The following is a 21,824-nucleotide window of genomic DNA, read 5'->3' on the forward strand; positions in this document are numbered from 1 at the left end:
ATCCGAGGGACAGCGCACACATCGATGAACCACCCTGCCTGTGAAACACTGGGATGACAGTTTATCGCTAGATTGGGACTTCAACCCAGGCTAGAGAGCTTAGAAACGAGTGTGCATACCTCTAGGCCATCCTGTGAACCCATTCAAACCCAGGGTAGACAACTTGGAGGCGAGCATGTGTACCTCTAGGCTAGGTCTTAAGATTGCTATGTCATACAGTTATGGATCTTGCTGAAATGCAGTGTTGAGGTGTTGTCATTTTTATGCAAAGAAGGTTCCAACTATAAAGAAATATGTGACCCAATGGTAGCCATATATGGCGATTGTGCATCCTCGTATGGGAAGTTGACACTAGTCAACTGTGTCTCTGGAAGATAGACACTAGTCCCTGGAAGATGACCCCAGGATAGGATAGCTTTGGGGATGTGACATTGTGACAGACCCACAAACATTGCTCCGGTCCACCCTTCCCCTGCTTGTTCCGACAAAGGTACCCTGTTTTGCCCGGGATCTAACGTACATATTTTTGGTTTTTAAATAATTAGTGATTAGCGTATATACTAGCGTGGATCGGCTTGCGACGCTCACATCACCAGATCACCAGAGGACTGGACTTGTTTTAACTGAGGATAATGACGACTGAATTTGAGTTGCTGGTATGTTTTCATGATTTACATCAATCATAATAGACTTTTTTAAAACAAATTTATTTGTAACTCGTGCACTCGTTGCTCACGGGGGGCGGCAGGGTCATTTCTCTTTGGGGTATATAGATTACAGTAGGTCTACGGTTGGGCTTCAAGCATTCGAGAAAGCACTCCATTCAATACCGTTGATAAGGAACGGCTGGCCTGGCAAACGCTAGCTAGCTGCTTGGTAGCTGAACACACCCCCAGGCTTCCTCCCTCTCAGTTTCGTGTTAAACAGCAGGAGCGACTGTTTCAAAAAGGCCGCCACGAAAAACGCCACGTTAGCAGCAGGAAGGGTCACGTTATTAACCCTTGTGGGGTATATCGATTACAGTGGATCTTCAGTTCCATAAATAAAAGCCTCACAGATGTCGGGATTCCTCCAGATTTCTTACAGTTTAGTGTTAAACAGCATTAGCAACTGTTTAAAAAGGTAATCAAACGTGGTTAATTTGCTGGGTTTTGTCACATACAGTTTTGTGAGATGACAATAACAGATAAAGTGGAATCCCATCCAATCCAAGTTATACAGCGCAACAGCATGATCCGGATCCAGTGAAACCAAACTCATAACATTTCACCAATTCAGTCACCATTAATGCGAAATATTTTGATGGGTGACGCCAGTAGGCTGTGTTTAAGTTGATGTAGGCACAACAAACGAATCACAATACCATTGGAGATGAAGCAGTGCAGGGTATTTATTGCAGCAAAGACTGTACTGCACACGAGAAGCGCCAAAAACCACCGGAACTCCCGCAACCGGAAGTCCAGAACCCCCACCCACTGAGGGTCATTAATATGCAATGGAGTGACCTCTTTCCTTTTGTCTCCCTTTTACATAAATATTTATTATTGTGTTAATTAACCATGTTACAAAGGGATGAACAAAGATACCCAGACTAAAGAAATGCAAACCTCTTCCTCACTACAGGAGGTCTTAGGTAAATACAGGGGTGCAAACAATGCAATAACATTAATGTAAAGAATAACCATGTGTGTGCGAAGACAATCTAAACACGCATGGGCATCAACAACCCATATACAGACGAGGGCCTCAAATTTGGACATACTGGTACAAAAGCAGTTCACATGAGTGAATGACATTGGCATAAGAGAACAAGTACAAATTGTCCTTGTGGAAAATACATTGTTGGTGCAACAGATAACTGGTGTCATTACAGGGCCATTCTAAACCAGATCCTTGCAACGACAGACCAATCAGCCTGCTCCGGATCATCAGCAAGGTTATGGAATCCATCATTGCTTCCGATATTAAATCCTTCATCTTCTCCATTGGCTTGATCTCTGATCATCAATTTGGATTCAGACCAGGCCACTCTACTCTGGACATGCTGCTTTTGCTGTCTCAACAATGGATGGAGGTCATCAATGCCAAACAGGAAATCAGAGCCGTCTCCCTTGACATATCATGTGCTGTTGCTGTCTCAACAATGGATGGAGGTCCTCAATGCCAAACAGGAAATCAGAGCCGTCTCCCTTGACATATCACGTGCCTTCGATACGGTCTGGCACCCCGCTCTGCTCACCAAACTCTCATCCGATGGTATCCATGGAAATCTCCACGCTTGGCTTGCGGACTTCCTTTCCGGTCGAAGGCAACGTGTGGCCTTGAATAGATTTCTCTCATCTCCCCTTCCTGTTCAGGCTGTAGTTCCTCAAGGCAGTGTTCTGAGCTCTGTGCTTTTAAGGGTCTTCATTAATGATCTCTCAAACTCTCTGGAAAATCCTCTCTATCTCTTTGCTGATGACTCCACTATGTGCCGCTCCATTCCTCATCCCTCAGATCGGCAGTCTGCAGCCTCCTTACTCTCTGCAGACCTGGACAAAATCACAGACTGGGCAAACAAGTGGAACATGTCTTTCAATCCTGACAAATCTCACACTCTCAATATGTCTCTCCGAAAAGACCGTCTGGACAACCCTCCCATCCACTTTCTGAACAATCCTCTCCAAGAAGTTCTATCACTCAAGCTTTCGAGTCTCACTATCTGCCATGATCTTTCCTGGGAAAACCACATTTCAAATTTGGCCTCCGAAGCCAGTCGCCGACTGGGCATCCTCCGTCGTGCGAAGTCCTTCCTTGGCACACCTGAGCTCCTCACCACATATAAAGCTTTCATCCGCAGCTCAATGGAATACTGCTCTCCCCTCTGGGCTGGTGCTCCTGCCTCACACCTAGCTTGGCTTCACGATGTTGAAGCCAAATCTTTCAGTCATTGGAATTTCCCGGGATGAAGCTGATTCTGAGGGCCTTTCACTCGCTCACCACGGGCAGGTTGGTGGTCTTTCTGTCTTCTCCCCACTCCTCTCCGGCCTAGCACCCCCTGCTCTGTGATCTGTCCCTCAAATATTCCTGCAGGTCACACAAGATCTGCCAGCAACCCTCTTCTGGTGAAACTGCCAAAATCAAGACTCTCTCCTCAACTTCACTCTTTCATTCCTCTTTCTTCCCACCTCTGGAACAAACTGCCACACTCCATTCAATCCCTCTCCTCCCTCCAGGTCTTTAAAACAGCTGTTCACCACCATCTCTTGTCTTCCCCCATTCCCTGTTTTCTTTCCTGAAATCCCCTGTCGTGTCCGTCTTGTTTATCCCGTGTACCCTGCTTCAGCCCTCTCCCTTCCACAGATCTCCTGATGTCCCTGTTCTTTACTGTTGTTGTACTTCCCTTTCTCTCCCCGTCTTGTCACCAGTTCCCTTTATTATATAGTTCTATGTTTTAGCTCTTACACGAGCCTCCACTTGGTATCCAAATAAAAATCACTTTAAACAAACATCCATGTTGGCATCGGAATAATATTTGAACAAGCATTTCCTGGCACAACTACTTAACTACAGTCGGTAGGACTTCAAGTGAGAATAGACATGGCACCAGTTTACCTTCGCTCTCACAGACAAACTTCAAATATATATACTTTCCCCCATTTTAATTTTCTCACTCTTGGGATGTCCTTGGGCTTGTCACATTGCCTTATCCACATTGCCTTATCCACACTCCTCCCCTCATTCCACCAATCAAATTACGTCGTTTCATTCCAACGGATATAATTGGTCTGGTGTTAATGTGGCAAGGCAAGATGGTCCGAATGGCCTCGTCCTGCGTCGAGTGTCCTTGTGAATAAGTTAATCGTTACAGTAGCAAAGGAAATCAGGAGTGTTGTGATAAATGTTGCATTTTTAACGTTAGTTTGCAGCTCGACCTTACTTGTTATCGACCGTCCTCTTGCATTGTTGGCGACTGGCGTGAAAAGCTTCGCTCGTGTGGTGGTAGCCATGATAGTATAGTAAGCACGTGTGATTCTATATTTTTATTTAAGGATCGCTTCCTCAGCACCACAAGGTTTGGAAATTCCCTTAGGTGTACTAGCGAGGACTGCAACCTGACCTGTACATAAAATATTGGTCTCAATTTATCGGGATTTGTTTTGTTTTTGAGCGATGCTCGTGTGGTAAATGGCTCCACCTCGGAAGGTGGCCATGATGGAATAGTAAGCAGCAACTCTTTCGATGATGTTTTTTTTTTTCCTCTTCGAAGATTGTCAGTTTTGTTGACATAGTTTTTATAATATGAAGTTAAGTATGTCATGCCATAGACGGTAGGATCTATTAAAATTATTGATCTTATTACAACTTCTGGGCGGAAGTGAGGATTTTGTACATTTACAAAGTGGGTGTCATGGAGTTGTCTGAGCAGTTCTACAACAAAGCAGCTTTCATCGAGACGGTGAGAAAAAAATAATAAAAGAAAATGAGATTTTTTTCTCTGAAAACGGTAATGTGGATCGTGATATGAATTAGCAGGAACGTTTTCTCATATTTGCTGTGTGCAGGCTTCTGGTAACAAGGTTAGCCGACAGTCGGTGCTATGTGGCAGCCAGAACATCGTACTGAGTGGAAAGGTGAGACACTCGCACTCACTGGATGCAACTCTGACAATTACAGGTGGCATTCATTCTACACGACTTTGCTACACGATTCATTCTACAGTGAGCAACTTGAACAAACTTTCTTCTGGGATGAGGCTGCCTTCCTTGTTAATGTTATCCCTCAACAGTTTTAACTGCCCAGCCATCTTTTCTTGTCAATAAATTGCTGATAAGTTTGTTGATATCCAGTACCAGATGGCACATCAGAAAAATCAATAGCAACATGTTTTTCATATTGTTATTGACCTTTGGCAAGGTCACGCCATTCTCTGTCCAAATATATCCATTTTGCAAAACGCTCAAGGTATTTATCCCATAGATATTTGAGCTGATGCAGTGCCCCTGTTACCAGTCAGCTGGTACTCATTTTACCGACCTCGGAAGGATGCCAGGCTGAGTCGACCCACTTGGTGTTATTTCAATGGCACGGCTGGGGCTCAAACACAAGACCCTCAGATCGTAAGCCAGCCAGCTTAACCGTTAAGCCAACACCAGACTTTTTATCTATGGTGGTACATGCATGTAACACATAACAGCAATTTTCCAGTTGTTTCAGCTCCAGACATCTTGTTGACGCACCTACTTGGAGGCAGCCAATCAGCCATTACTGAACTGGAACGGCACTCAGTAGAGAGCAGACCTCTGCCTGGTTGGCCATGTCAGTCAATGGGGAAGAATCACTTAAAAAATTAAAAAAAATTCTCATATCCGAATCCATATTCAGATCCTCACCAAAATCGAATCGATTCTTGTCACAAACACAACCCGTCCAACAAGTTTCGTCCAAATCCGTCCACAACTTTTTGAGATATCCTGCTATGTATCGTTTTTGGCCCTATCTCCCAATGGTGAAGAATCGCTTTAAAAATTCTCGCAGCCGATTCCGGATCTTCACCAAAATCTAATCATTTCGTCTGCATCTGCATCACCATCAATCTACATCACTGCCAAATTTCGTCTGAATCCGTCCACAACTTTTTGAGATATTTTGTTCACAAACAAACAAACGGACAGACAAACAGACAGGGGTGAAAACATAACCTCCATCCACCTTTGGAGGCGGAGGTAACAAGTACAGCTTGTGTGCCATATTGCTGTGCTGATTCACTGCTGCCATATGCACTTAGCTGGCCAGGAATTATTGCTTAATATTATCAATGATTCCTCAGCCTTGGGCACTGATCACACGTTTTTGAATGTTTCCTGGAGCTGAACAAGTAGTACACCTTTGATGGAACGAAACTGAACGATAGCTCAAGCCTACTCATGGCCCAATTCAAATATTGCTGGCATGTTTTTTTCATTTATATTTTTCATCTGCAGACCATTGTGATGGAGGATTGCATCATCCGCGGAGATTTGGCCAACGTACGTGTTGGCCGACACTGTGTGCTCAAGAGTCGCAGTGTTATACGACCGCCGTTCAAGAAATTCAGCAAAGGGTGAGTACCCAGGTGATATTTAGCCCGCACGCCCGCACAACGGGAGATGGGGTTTTTGCAATCTCTTGTGTCTATCAATCCGTACAGGCCATAATGTTTTTACAATTTTAGGTTTTGGCATCCTATTTTCAACAAACCTTTATTATGAGAATATGGAAAAAATAATTTATAATTGGGTCAAAATGTCAAAGGGCAAGGTCGCAGTAAGTACAAATATGCTTTATTAGCCGGTCTGCCACTGCACAGTGTGAGAGGACGGGATTTTTAAGATCGCTTCTGTTTATTACCTCCACAGGCTGAGTGGATGCAGGTTATGTTTTCACCCCTGTCTGTCTGTTTCTTTGTGAACAAGATATCTCAAAAAGTTGCGGACGGATCCGGACTAAATTTGCAGAGGTAGCTTATGTGACAATGACGAAATGATTCCTTTTTGGTGAAGATCCGGATTCAGATCCGGCTTCGAGAATTTTTAAAGTCATTCTTCACCATTGGGAGATAGGGCCAAAAACGACATATAGCAGGATATTTCAAAAAGTTGTGGACAGATTTGGACGAAACTTGGTGGACCAGTTGAGGGTCTGACAAGGACGAATCGATTCGATTTTGGTGAAGATCTGAATATGGATTCGGATATGAGGATTATTAATAAATTTTAAAAGTGATTCTTCACCATTGAGTGATAGGGCTAAAACCAACATATAGTAGGATATCTCAAAAAGTCATGGACGGATTTGGATGTAACTTGGTGGACGTGTGTGTGACGAGGAAGAAACTATTCAATTTTGGTGCATATCCGGATTCGGATCCGGTTAGTATAATTTTTCAAGTGATTCCTCACGATTGGTAGATAGGGTCTAAAACGATACGTAGCGGGATATCTCAAAAAGTTGTGGACCGATGATTTTGATTAAATTATGATTCTGTGTTGTGATTTTCTGGTCTACCCTGGTATACAAAACGTAAACTGTTCACCTGGCAGAGGTATGCTCTCTACTGAGTGCCGTTCTAGTTTATTTATTTACCGCTGAGCTTCAGTATGTCTGTCGAGGCCATACATTTTTTTTACCATTTGATCTTTTGTCATCAAAATTTCAGCAAACCTTTATTCTGAGAATATGGAGAACACAAAATAATAAATTTTACAAATACACACCCATATATATATATATATATATATATATATAACTGTAAGAAATAGTAGAAACTCCAAAGTACGAGCAGGGCGTCTCATTTGAATTGAATATATAATCGTTAGATTAAATAAGACGCGGACGTAGCTTCAGGACGTCGATCTTTAATTGTCGACCAAGCTTTCGACCAACAAAGGTCTTCTTCTGAGTCTACAAAAACAGCAGGCATGTATATCAGTCAAGCGTGTATGGTGATATCTGTGTGAGATGTGTGACGTGTGTAGAAAATGCATACAGAAGGAAGAGCCACACCAAAGCTCACTCACCAGCCCCAAGTTCAACGGAAGTGACCGTTTCCGTTACGGTCACTTCCGTTAGAGTGCACGTGCATATACAAATATAGAGATATACATACATAAACACACAAGCATATATTCATATCCCATTTATATTCATATAATATATTTATATATTTATATAAATGACATATAAAGGTAGAATGAATGAATGAATGAATGAATGATGAATGAATGAATGAATGGGTTACGGTTAACAATTTGATTGGGTTGATGTGGGAACATGCTTTAGTCATCAAAATTTATGCCATGAGGGACTTTTGTCCGAAGTTTGTGTATCCAAAAGGACTCACGTTTCAGAATCGTGGTGTGTGATCGATTTGTGATTGATTCAATGGCAGAGATCTGAATGTCATTTATAGAGTGATCCGGTTGATTAAAGTGTGTCGTGTAAGGTAGAGATTTGCCCTGACTGGTGTGGAAGTTATTGATTTCTGACCGGGTGTTATTAAATCGTGTTAATAACACCCGGTCAGAAATCAATAACTTCCACACCAGTCAGGGCAAATCTCTACCTTACACGACACACTTTAATCAACCGGATCACTCTATAAATGACATTCAGATCTCTGCCATTGAATCAATCACAAATCGATCACACACCACGATTCTGAAACGTGAGTCCTTTTGGATACACAAACTTCGGACAAAAGTCCCTCATGGCATAAATTTTGATGACTAAAGCATGTTCCCACATCAACCCAATCAAATTGTTAACCGTAACCCATTCATTCATTCATTCATCATTCATTCATTCATTCATTCATTCTACCTTTATATGTCATTTATATAAATATATAAATATATTATATGAATATAAATGGGATATGAATATATGCTTGTGTGTTTATGTATGTATATCTCTATATTTGTATATGCACGTGCACTCTAACGGAAGTGACCGTAACGGAAACGGTCACTTCCGTTGAACTTGGGGCTGGTGAGTGAGCTTTGGTGTGGCTCTTCCTTCTGTATGCATTTTCTACACACGTCACACATCTCACACAGATATCACCATACACGCTTGACTGATATACATGCCTGCTGTTTTTGTAGACTCAGAAGAAGACCTTTGTTGGTCGAAAGCTTGGTCGACAATTAAAGATCGACGTCCTGAAGCTACGTCCGCGTCTTATTTAATCTAACGATTATATATATATATATATATATATATATACAGTGGAACCTTGACTTACGAGTTTAATTCGTTCTGTGACCGAGCTCGTAACTCAAATTGCTCGTATCTCAAATCAAATTTCCCCATTGAAATGCTATTAATCCGTTCCAGCCCGCCAAAAACCACACCAATTTTTTTTAAAATATACAGTATATATAAAAATATCTCGCGCTTTATATTTCACCTGTATGCAGCATACAAGTTGGCAGGATGGCCTGGACTGGAGGTACGCACACTTGACTCTAAACTGTCCAGCCTGGGTTTGAATCCCGACCCAGCTATAACCTGTCATGTCGGTGTTTCACAGGCAGGGTGATTCATCAATGTGTGTACCGCTAAACTGGGCGCCCCGTTTGCGTCCCATTAGTTGTTGGATGTTAAGGATCTCACCGTGTTTTCCACAAAGAGAAGGCGAGCTATCGCCGGCACTCTGAACAAGTTGTGGCCTGGCATGGCATGAACATGAAAACATGAACATGAAATGTTCGACATGAACATGAAATTTTCCAAAATAACCAAAATGCGAAAACAAAAATGCAGCGCTATACGACAGAGATACTGTACGTGCACGGCAAGATAACCACGTGACCGGAACCCACCTGGCGGCGTAAACTCAAAATAACCAACATGCGAAAACAAAAATGCAGCGCTATACGACAGAGATACGTACTGTACTTGCACGGCAAGATAACCACGTGACCAGAACCCACCTGGCGGCGTAAACTCGAAATAACCAACATGCGAAAACAAAAATGCAGCGCTATACGACAGAGATACTGTACTTGCACGGCAAGATAACCACGTGACCGGGTGGCGAAAGCTCGTAACTCGGATCTCGGCTCGCATCTCAAAGCAATAAACCGCCCGAGCGACGGCTCGTATCTCGAAAAACTCGTAAGTTGGGGCACTCGTAAGTCAAGGTTCCACTGTATATACAGTATATATATATATATATATATATATATATATATATATATATATATATATATATACATACATACATATACATACATACATATATATATATATATATATATATATATATATATATATATATATATATATATATATATATATATATATATATATATATATACATACATATACATACATACATACATACATACATACATATATATATATATATATATATATATATATATTGTTGCGGATCTCTGCGCCGGCCCTTAACCAAGGGTGGATTAGTCCCCTTGTCCTTGACTGACCGACGGGACCCGAGGCCTATGACGTCCTTTCCGGGCAGCGTTAAATAGGCTTGTAGGACCAGATTCGCTATTACCTAAGTACTAACGCCACCCTGAAACGAGGAGATAAGCCTCGCCCGAATCACGGGTGTTGGTGGATACGCCGAGCGGTAGCGAACCCGTGACCCGAGCCGTTATCAATGACTAGACCCTGATTCAAGCGGTTCTTAATTGTGCCACACTTACCCAATGAGGGAAATCACAGAAACGGTCGAATTCAGAAGAAAAGGAAAAACAAGATTTATTTACATGATGTACAAGGATCAGCAGAAGAAGACAGTGCAGTCCTTAAACAGTCTTATACTTATTCCCTGGACAAACGGGCCCGTTCACACTCAGACACACTCACACGGGGTTTGCAGACGAACAGGTCAGCACGTCCAGGGATGGCGTCCGGGCAGCTCTTCCTCCGGTCCCCAGCTCGCACCGCGAAGTAGATGACTCGAGACGGCAGGAGCTCTCCACGTGTCGTTGGCGCGCACAGGATAATTACGGGGCGAACGGTAGGGCTGGGCTCTGGCGGTTAATCACTCGCAGGCTGCGTATGTAATAAGCGAATAGGCGCTAACAATGCGCTTCTCAATTCCTTCAAGTCATCCGACAAATCCTTTCATACGAGTGCTCCGAGTCCTCTCCCTTGTCAACTCAATTCAACACCGCGCATCCCTTCTCATCTCTCCGGTGGGGGCGTCGCGCAAAGGGTTTTATTGCCACGCCCTTGGAACCCTCTGGAACTCACCAGACGCGCCCTTACCATGCCCTATCATGCCATGCCTTCTGAGCCCTGGTTGGCTGGTAGCCCTTACCGTCACCGCCTCTGACGTGCTCCTCGACTCTGCCACACCCCGACCCCGCGCTCCTCCCTCTTTTCAGGCCTACCTCGTGTCACTGGACTAGTTTCGAGCAAACCAAGGGCAGCGAATGCTGCTGGCAGCCAAAGCGTACCACACGGAGGGATCAGCCAAATGGGGCGGGGGATCGAGTTTGCCCATCGGTGGAATTAGAGGGTGGCCGCAAAATGAAAAGGACCTAAGCTAATTTCTTTACACAACACAGATGTTACTAGGGAAATGGCCTACTCTTACACATACTATGACATGACTAATACTCTAAGTGGGCCTACGTGTTGCTTGTGGACTAACTATGGGGGGCAAACCTTTAACCTTTAATGATGTCATTTGTACAAATCTCAGAACCGTAGCAATATATATATATATATATATATATATATATATATATATATATATATATATATATATATATATATTGTTGCGGATGCGGTTAAAGATGTTATTTACCGAGCGGTTGGTATTACCGCGACCGAACAGTTCCCCCGATTCTTCCCCAACTCACCCGATTCACCCAGACGTTGGCCAAATCGCGCTATGCCAAATCAATGATAGAAAGGACACGACGACTGGGAAAGAGGAAACGACGCAAGGGGTACAGTTCTCAAGACCTCCGGAGGAGGGTATAATTACAGTGGTGGAGAAAAGGGGTAGATTACAAGGCAGTGAGGTAAAGACACAGAAGAGATGGGCACTTAATTACCGTCTTATCTTATCCCAGACAGACCACAGACAAACGGAACAAGGCTGACTTACACAGGGATTGATGGCAGGAAGGGACAGGTAGGTCGATAGCACAAGGTGCACCTTGGCTCGGGGACAGGATAAAGCACGGTCCAGAAGATGCGGGGAGGCCTCACAGCGCTCGGAGGGGACGTCTTTCTTGCTTCAAGCTCAGCGCGCATCTGACGTCACCTCCCCCTCACTGCGCATGCTCAGCGGGGAGTGACACGCCCTCGGCTGGTTGGTTCCGCCCCACTGGGGCCGGTCCGCCGCTTCCATTGGGTGCGGGGGTTACCGGGCTCCGCCCTTGACAAGGAGCTGACGGGGAGCCCCTATTTGGTAACCCCGTCGAGCACATGTTTGATGGCGGCTCGTTGGGAAGGTCTGGTGCCCTCCCAACACCCCCTACCAACCAAGCCAGAGTGAGGACGCGCACTTCCTGCGCTCGTTGTTGTTGTTGTTGTTGTTGTTGTTGAACTGTGAGGAAGAGCTGCGGGGAGGTATTGGGAGGTCCTAAACTTCCTAACAGTGCCATACAATCACATTCTGGTGCAACGAAGGGTCAGAATTAATGGAAACGAGTCCTTAACTGACATAGACTAAGAATAACTAGCAAGATGTCCTATAGTTGTCTTACATGAGATGCGGTGAACTTGGGCATGACATTTAATGGGGGAAATAGGGGGAGGTCGGGTCTACAGAGTGTTGTTTACAGATAATGGGACTAGGGAATGGGGGATTGGGGATAGTTGGGAAGTATTGAGGAAATAGGGGAATATTTACAAGCGGATATGGATGGATAAATCACATATCCGCAACAATATATATTGTTACAGTCCGCGGATAAGGATGTTGTTTGCCGAGCGAAGGCACCGCGGCCGAACAGTTGTTCCCCGACTCAACCCGATTCACCCAAACGTTGGCCGTATCGCGCCACAGATATTCAATGGGGAAAAGACTAAGACGACGAATGCAAAGAGGAAGAAGAAGAAGACGTACAGAAGAGTAACGGGGTTTATTATTATTTACACACACATAAGCAAAAAAAAGCAGTCACGGGTATTTACAGCGGACATGAAAAAGCAGGTAACACAGTGCAAATTACTAGCTTATACTGACTTAGTTTACTACCCAGGACAGCACGAACAGAACAAACTCACGTACGCAAATGGATGGAAGGGTAGGAATCGTTTGGAGGGATGAGCAGGTGGGATCACAGGGCACAGCGAGCAGGTCCACTCCGGGCGGGAGGCGAGGAGCCGGCAGCTCCTTGTATTCGGCTTTACAGCGCACGCCGGCAGCTCCTTGTATTCGGCTTTACAGCGCACGCCGGCAGCTCCTTGTATTCGGCTTTACAGCGCACGCCGGCAGGGTCACTCGCTGGTTGAAACGGGGCTGGTTGAAGCGGCTCTTTGTCAAAGGCTTTTCGTATCTCTCACGCAACTCCGGTGCAACTCTGAACTCTCTCCCGGTGGACTGCCAACCCTCTTACGCACCTGGACTCATCTGCCGTATCTCTCGTGTAGCTTGTCCCAGCGATCGTCGCACCCTTCTCTCATACCTTCAGTGCGGGTCTGACACGCCCTTTTCGGTTTCGGTACCGCCCTCCCCCCCGTGCTCTGTTTCGTGACCTTGTATGGTAATCCCACGTGCTTGTCTCCTTATTTGGGCATGGCGCCGACGGCACGCCCCTCGTGGCGAGCCACGGGCTTGTTTCCTTATTTGGGCATGGGACTGAACAGCCCCGCCCTTCGTGGCGCGCCCTGGGCTTGCCTCTCCCTGGCGACCCCGCCCCTCCTGTTCAAACAGAGCACGGAGCACATATTCACTATAGCAGCGAAATGAGAGGGCGTGCACCCCACGCTTGTGAACTGCTTTACCCACAGATGGAGAGTTTGGCTGGGAAATGGAAGTATTGAAGGGGAGCTATTCTTAATTGATTCGGTGCAATGGAGTATTATTCTAATGGAAGACAAGGCCTTACTCTAAAACACATAATAAGATATAAGCTACTGAACAAGGGTTTTATCGGGTCCTTCAATGTGGTGTTTCCTGGAATTAACTACCGGGACGCCCTTTTTACCTTTACACAACTCTGGAGGCAGGAGGGGCCATATTCAAACAATGTTCATCACCATTTCCAATATAATACAACACAATCAAAAAAATGCAAGCTTCATATCCTGTAACAATATATATATATATATATATATATATATATATATATAAATTCAACATCAAAATAAACTTATCAAATCTTTAGAAGGACACTCATTGAAATCCTCCACGCAAAAATGAAAAATATTTGAACACAGGTAAAGTTCAGCTTTTTTTTTTTTTTTTTTTTTTTTGTTGTATACAAGATCGAGGCTCGTGAAAGAGCTAACATTAATCACACAAAAAGACAAACTGACACACAAAACACAAAAAACAAGGGGAGCGGCAGACAAGATGGGGAGAGAGGGGGAAGGACACAAAAGAGAGGGGGAAGAGGGGGAAGGACACAAACACAACATTTGAGAGCAGGGACATCGGGAGGACTTGGGGGGAGGTGGGAGAGGAATAAAACATATGAACACTGCAAGCACTCGGGTGAATTACCGGGGGTAGAAAAGATCAAGGTTTTCGATGGGGGAAGATAAGAGATGGTGGTGAACAGCTGTTTTAAAGACCTGGAGGGAGGAGTGGGATTGAAGGGAGTGGGGGAGTTTGTTCCAGAGGCGGGAGAAAAGGGGAATGAAAGAGTGAAGGTGAGCAGAGAGCCTAGACTTTGGCAGTTTAACCATAAGAGGGTTGCAGGCAGATCTTGTGCGACCTGAAGGAATATTGGGGGGACAGAGCACAGAGAGAGCTGGGGGAGCAAGGCCGGAGAGGAGTCGGTAGAAGACAGAAAGACCACCAACCTGCCTGCGGTGAGTGAGTGAAAGGCCCTCGGTGTTGACTACATCGCAGGAGATTCCAATGATTCTGAAAGCTTTGGCCTCAACAGCGTGAAGCCGAGCAAGGTGTGAGGCAGGAGCACCAGCCCAGAGGGGGGAACAGTATTCCATTGAGCTGCGGATGAAAGCCTTGTATGTGGTGAGGAGCTCAGGTGTGCCAAGGAAGGACTTCGCACGACGGAGGATGCCCAGTCGGCGACTGGCTTTGGAGGCCAGCTTGGAAATGTGGTTTTCCCAAGAAAGATCATGGCATATAGTGAGACCCAAAAGCTTGAGCGACAGAACTTCTTGGAGAGGATTGTTGAGAAAGTAGATGGGAGGGTTGTCCAGTCGGTCCTTTCGGAGAGACATTGTAAGAGTGTGAGATTTGTCAGGATTGAAAGACATGTTCCACTTGTTTGACCAGTCTGTGATTTTGTCCAGGTCTGCAGAGAGTGAGGAGGCTGCAGACTGCCGATCTGAGGGATGAGGAATGGAGCGACAGAGAGTAGAGTCGTCAGCAAAGAGATAGAGAGGATTTTCAAGAGAGTCAGAGAGATCATTGACGAAGACCAGAAAAAGCACAGGGCCCAGAACATTACCTTGGGGAACTCCAGCCTGAACAGGAAGAGGAGATGAGAGAAACCCATTCAGGGCCACACGTTGACTACGACCAGAGAGGAAGTCCGCCAGCCATGCGTGGAGATTTCCATGGATACCAAAGGAGGAGAGTTTGGTGAGCAGAGCAGGGTGCCAGACCGTATCGAAGGCACGTGAAATGTCAAGGGAGACAGCTCTAATTTCCTGTTTGGCGTTGAGGACCTCCATCCATTGTTGAGAAAGCAGAAGCAGCATGTCCAGAGTAGAGTGACCAGGTCTGAAACCAAATTGATGATCAGAGATCAAGCCATTGGAGAAGAGGAAAGATTTAATATCTGAAGCAATGATGGATTCCATGACTTTGCTGATAATTGGGAGAAGGCTGATTGGTCTGTAGTTGCTGGGATCTGTTTTTTGCACCTTTTTTGTGCAAAGCGGTGATGTTGGCTGATTTCCAAGCAGATGGCAGATGACCTTGAGCAAAAGAGAGGGTGAAGAGAACAGAAAGAGGGAGTGAAAGAGCAGAAGAACATGATTTTAGGACCCGTGGGCTGACCCGTGAGCTATCTTTACTAACTCAACACATGTCAATAAACAAGAGGTTGCCTCAAGTACAGAAAAGCATGAACATCACAAGGGGTGATGCAACAAAAGTCACAGCACTGCAACAAAAAGGCACGCACCTGAATACAGTCAAAACAAAATGACACAGGAATGGACACAACACTCCTCACAGTGAAGGACAGAATGACAGCAGTCCTCAATATCGTGTGTGTCCTCCCTGAGCTGTGATGCAGGCTGTGCACCTCCGACGCATGCTCTGTACCAGGCGTCTGATGCGGTCCTGGGGAAGTCTGGCCCACTCCTCCTGCAAGCCTTGAATGAGCATTTGCCAATTGACAGCCGTTGATCTCCTCGATGCAAGGCATCGACCAAGCTCATCCCATAAATGCTCAATGGGAATGAGGTCAGGGGAATAAGGCATCCAAGGCATCACTTCAACACTCTGTTCCTGGAGGAAGTTGGTGGTCAGTCGAGCAGCATGGAGTCGAGCGTTGTCCTGCTGGAAAACTGCGATGTCAGGATGAGCCTGGACAAATGGCAGCAGATGAGGTCTCAAAACTTCATTGACATAACGCTGACTAGTGAGATTGCCTTCGATGACGACCAGAGGTGTCCTGAAACGGGTGGAAAAAAACTGCTCTTCTATGTGAGGATTGATAAATAAAAGCAATGAGAACCAGTAAATTTAGTTTTATATGGCATTTTGCCTCTCTATTAGAAAGTGTGAGAAAATTATATATCTTCACCATAGGTTGACCTTTGACCCCCACTGTAACCATGTTAACCCCTTAATTATATATTAAATAACATTGACCCAACGGGTCATGGGTCGTCTAGTAGCTGATAGTTTCTTGCTGTGTAAATTTAAATTCACTAAGGCTGCGAATAATACTAATGCTACACTCGTAAATGATTTCTTCTGGAAAATGTTTGATAGTGTCCGCCTGTATATTGGAACACAAGAGGTTGAAGTGGTTGATTATGTCTCTGCTATATCTGAAATGATGAAATTTACATTATATTCGTTTAGTGATAGAATGGGTAAGGGAGCTGTTGAAGGTTTTATTCCTGATATGTCAACGGGAACAAATGCTGACCCTGGTTATAGTCAAAGGAAGTCAATGTATAATGATGATACAAAAGCAGAGAATAGTTTTACCGTAGCAGTACCTCTGAAAGGTATATTTGGATTTTGTGATTATGATAAAGTTTTGTATGGTCTTAAAATTAGATTTCAACTACAAAGGAATGATAATGTAAATAGATTGCTTTTTGGGGCTGAAAATGCTTTTGGCGACAATAATAAATTTGTTATTAATGATTTGTGTTGGTATATTAGTGAATATACTCCTAATCTTAAAACGGAAGAGATGTTAAATAGAAGACTTAACTCAAAGAAACCGCTAAATGTATCATACCTTAAAAGAAGATGTCAACACGTTAAACTGGAACACACTACCTACACTTGGAATTTGGGTGTTCTTGAAGGAAAGCCACGATACCTATGGCTCATTTTTAAGAAACCAGATGGAGAGGAGGGTACTGATAATAATGCGCTGAGTGATAATGCTAAGGTGAAACAACTTCGGGTTTCTCTTGATGGAACATTTTATCCGCGAGATAGATTGGAAATTGATTGGGAAAAAAATGATTATGCGGAAGCCTACAAGTCTTACCAAAAGGTGTGTGAAAGCAACGGTAATAATGAACCTATTTTGGATATGGTTGCGTTTCAAAAACTTCATACAATCTACGCAATTGACCTGAGTTCTCAAAAGGAAACTATAAAGTCTAATAGAGTGGATACTTCTCTATACATTGAAAGAGGAGAGAATGAAGAAGTTGATGCTTATTGTTTGCTTTTGGAGGAAACAGAATTACAGATTAATACAGATAATGGTGTTATGATTAATATCACATAGGTTTTTTCTCATAAATAAATGAGTAGGAAAGAACTGGTATATGTTAATCAAATCAATCTTAATAAATTAACATCTTGTATTCAAAATCAAAAGCCTTGTATTATTAACGTTAATACAATTCAAAGAAAAGGAGCAGTAAGAATTGATGTTTTACTCACAAGAGAGCAGGTAAAAACACTAAATGATGCTGGTTCACTTAAAATTAAAATGACAAAACCTATGTTAAAGAAATATTCAATACAAGAGGGAGAATTTCTCCCGTTTCTAATTCCTTTATTTGCTGGTTTAAGTGCGGCGGTAGCATTGACTGGTGGTATTTCAGCAGCGGTAAAAACTGCTAACGAAAGGAAGGCACAACTAAAAGCTAAAAAATAATTGGAAAGACATAACAAGGAGTTGGAGAAACAAATTAGTGGAAGTGGTGTAATTGTGCATTTTGCTCAAAAACTTGAAAGTCTACCTGATAAAGCTAGATTGTTAGTTGGAGATATGCTTTCCTCTATCGCTCAAGCGGGTGTTAAACTAACTAAAAGGGGTAATGGGTTATATCTTTCTCATAAATAAATGGATAAATGGTTTAAACCCCTCCTCCATTAATAGGTAGAGGAAGTCATTATATCATTAATAGGGTGTCAAAGAAATATCCCTATTGATTCTTGTCTTTGCGCCATTGTGTTATGTTTCGCACACTGTCAAAGCGTCTTTAGGGCTTCCTGGAAAGCGCTATACGAAACAAATCCATTATCAGTAGTACAGGTCAGTCGGTCCATCCGTAGAGGTCAGTGTGGCGAATTACCCTGCCAGCACAGGTTCGGAAACTACCGGGTACGACGTCCCCAAATCCGGAGTCCCCTGCTTCGGAGTAGCCGCTGGAGGCAGGTGTCGGAGGGGCACCTCAGTGCCCTCACCGCTTCAGGCAGGGGTGTATCAGGCGAAGGGAGGGACGGCAGATGTTCTCTAGGCGCACTCATAGCCTGGTTAGCAAACATGTCCGATACTGGCAGACGATGAGCCTGTGGGTCACAATAGGCTAGTCTCACAGGCCTATGTGCTGGATAAGGTGTACCTTTGCGATATGCAACTCATTACATAAGGTGTGCCTTGTCGAAGAGCGAATGTCCCTTCGTCGCAATGCAACGCATTTCAGGCAGATGTGTCGATGTGGAAGATGTGTAAACCAGTAAGCCATGTCTATTCGTCGCAAGGCAACACATTACAGGAAGATGTGTCGATGTGGAAGATGTGTAAATCAGTAAGCCTCTTTACAGTAAGCTGTAACAGTAAGTAAGATTACATGACAGGAGGCCATGACAGTGTAAGTCAATTACAGTAAGTCTGTACCTGCCTTGGCTCCCAAGGGTACATGGTCGATCCATGTTAGGTCCATGTCATGGAATTGCCGAGGGAGAGAATTGATGAGAGCCATAACGAGAGTTACTCGACACCGGCAGCGGCCCTGTTGAATCACGAGACTCGAGCGTCCTCTGACGGCAGCTCATACGCATTGCAAACTCTTGTTTCGGCACGCGAATCTACCGTTGGCAGCGATCCTTCGCACGAGACACGAGCGGCCTCTGAAGGCTGCCTGGACGACCGGCATGGCTGATTACGACGACGCACAAAACGACCGGAACGCGCCTCCCCAGCGGAGCGTGCAGAACCTCCGCGATGCATACGGCAATCCCGTCCTGCAGTACAGCGCTCGGAGGATCGGAGAAGACCGGCTTTACCGGCTGCCGAGAGAGCGTCCCAGATGGACGACAAAAACGACCGAAACGCGCCTCTCCAGCGAAGCGCGCAGAACCTCCGGGATGCATATGGCAATCCTGTCCCGCTGTACAGCGCGCGGAGGATCGGAGAAGATCGGCAAACCGAGAGAGAGTCCCGGCTGGACAAACCTTGTTTGTCCCAGCGTTGTCCCGGATGGATTGTCTAGATGTCGAGATGATTGTCATGCTAGATGTCCCGGATGGATTGGCCATCCACGGATGTCCGACCGATCCATCCATTCAACGCCTTCATTGCATGGCACGGATCCAGCCGGACCGCGGATGGATCGACCATCCATGGACGCAAACACTCAGAGACCCAAAGACAGCCATCGCCCCGGATGGACTGTCCATCCACGGATGTCCGACCAATCCATCCATTCAACACCTTCATTGAATGGCTCGGATCGACCATCCATGGACTCAAAGACTCACTCAAAGACACAAAGACTCACTCAAAGACACAAAGACATCCATGGACGTCATCCTGGGTCCCCACAAGGGGCGAGGTGGGAGTCGTTATACCGGACGGCATCCGGGCGAGCAACAATAACCTCCTGGGATCCCACCCCCCCCCCCCCCCCCACCGAGGTTGCAGCAGCGCGCTCCATACCGAAGTCAGACGACCTTCACAGTCTGGGTCAGCCTGAGTCACAGACAGTCTGGGGCAGAGGGAAAATGGAATCAGACGAGGCGTCTCGCAGTCTCGAAATGTGCGTGGATACGAGTCAAGAGCTCTGTCCGATAAACAACAAGCCCAGAGTCAAGGGCGAGCAGGCAGTACGGTGCCCCCGTTACTTGCGCAGGTGACAAGGGAGTCGGGCGCGACGCTCAATGTCACCATTTCACGAGGTCACCGTGTACTCCCTAAATGGCGTGGGCGCGCGACCTTGAGGTAGCGCCGCGTTACGTAGTTTACATCGTTTACGTAAAGGACATTTGGTACGTAGTTTACCAAGGTACATGGAAATGTAAACGAATCCCCGATGAGATCGCGTGAAGCACGCAATTACGTTAATGACGCCGTAGAGCAAACGCGTGATTAGTCGGTGACGTCATCAATTGGTTCGGGCACGTGCGGTTCGTTGGCGAAATCCAGCCAGCGTGGCACGCTGAGACGAGACGCACGCACGAGACGCACGAGAGGCCTGAAGTAGCGTCTTGTTCGATGGCTTTCGGGCAGGGTTTGTCCGGGGTTGAAGCGGGGGAATAGCGGCCGCAGTGCGGTAGTTATCAACGGTATCTAGCATGATACGATACATCACGCCAACACAAATCACATTTCACAAATCACATTACACAAATCCCCGAGTGCCGTGAACCCCTTAGAACCCTTTAAGATTGTTTATTAAGGTTATGACAGCGGAAGATGATGAAAGTTTAGGAAGACCATGCTCGGCGAGTCCCCGAGTGGAGCCAAACGAGCCTCACGCGTTGAGGCGAATCCGGGAGCCAAACGAGCCTCACGCGTTGAGGCGAGTCCGGGCAGCGGTGTTCGCCGGCCTCGCTGAGAAGCCATGCGTAGGTGGGATTCCGACCAGCAGCAACGGGGCCACAGAGTAGTGCCAGCAAGGGGAATCGCATGCGCTTCGTGTGAAGAAGGGGTCCATCCAGCGAAGATGCGGCGCGCGCGACTGGCGCGTCGTGCCTAGTGAGGATGCCATCCAGCGATGGTGCAGCGCGTGATTTGTGCGTGAGGAGGTGATTCCGGCGAGCAGCGATAGGAATCGCCGACCTCGCCGAGTAGGGCCCGCGAAGGGAGCAACGTGCGGCTTCGCGGCGAGGAGGTGATTCCGAGCAGCGATCGGAATCGTGGGCCTCCCAGAGTATTAGCACGCGATGGGTGCAGTGCACGACGATTCGCGCGGAGGAGGTGGTTCCACCGAGAAGCGAGTGGTCAGGGTGAGCCGGCCGTGTGAGGCACGGCGTGATTCCGACGAGCAGTGCGCGATTCGCGCGGAGGAGGTGGTTCCACCGAGAAGCGAGTGGTCAGGGTGAGCCGGCCGTGTGAGGCACGGCGTGATCCCGACGAGCAGGGCGCGATCCGCGCGGAGGAGGCGATTCCACCGAGTAGCGAGTGGTCGGAGTGTGCCGGCCGTGTGGAGGCATGGCCGACATGGGAGTCGTGATCACTCGCGTGGGAATCTCATCTCGGGCCGAGGCACGCAAATCTTGGATGATTCTCTCGGACGGAGCCGTTCGCGTTTCGAGCAACCGAGGCTAGACTCGTACCTTCGGCGCCAAGCGGGTCCGTCGTTCCGACGGGGTTGCGGCCCAGGACATTTCCCAGTGGCCTCCTTCCGCAGGCGCCTTGCCGGAGTCCGTCATGCCTGCTCCGGCGTCCGGGCCCCAGGAGAGCAGTTTGCGCTTTGACGGCGCGGTTCCGCAAAATGCTTGCGCTTCCAGTCCCGTCGAGGTAGACCGGCGGCGAGAGTAGTCGGAGCTCCGTAGCTGGAGCTAGCTCGACGGG

General features: G+C 46.2%; 1 protein-coding gene across 2 annotated transcripts in view; it reads left to right on the plus strand.

Moving 5' to 3' along the window:
- Window positions 1-3,764: 3,764 nt before the first annotated feature.
- Window positions 3,765-21,824, plus strand: part of DCTN5 (dynactin subunit 5) — a 49,920-nt gene continuing 31,860 nt past the window's right edge. The window contains exons 1-3 of one of the 2 annotated variants that reach the window (XM_068109199.2): window positions 3,765-4,438; window positions 4,545-4,613; window positions 5,964-6,082. In XM_068109199.2, coding sequence (XP_067965300.1) covers window positions 4,391-4,438; window positions 4,545-4,613; window positions 5,964-6,082 — 236 coding nt within the window. In that variant the 5' untranslated portion in view covers window positions 3,765-4,390. The remainder of the gene's footprint in view (window positions 4,439-4,544; window positions 4,614-5,963; window positions 6,083-21,824) is intronic. The other variant, XM_068109194.2, reaches the window with a different exon arrangement.

Source organism: Myxine glutinosa, chromosome 1 (genome assembly GCF_964187855.1).
Source record: "Myxine glutinosa chromosome 1, kmMyxGlut1.1, whole genome shotgun sequence".
In the NCBI taxonomy this organism is placed as follows: domain Eukaryota; kingdom Metazoa; phylum Chordata; class Myxini; order Myxiniformes; family Myxinidae; genus Myxine; species Myxine glutinosa.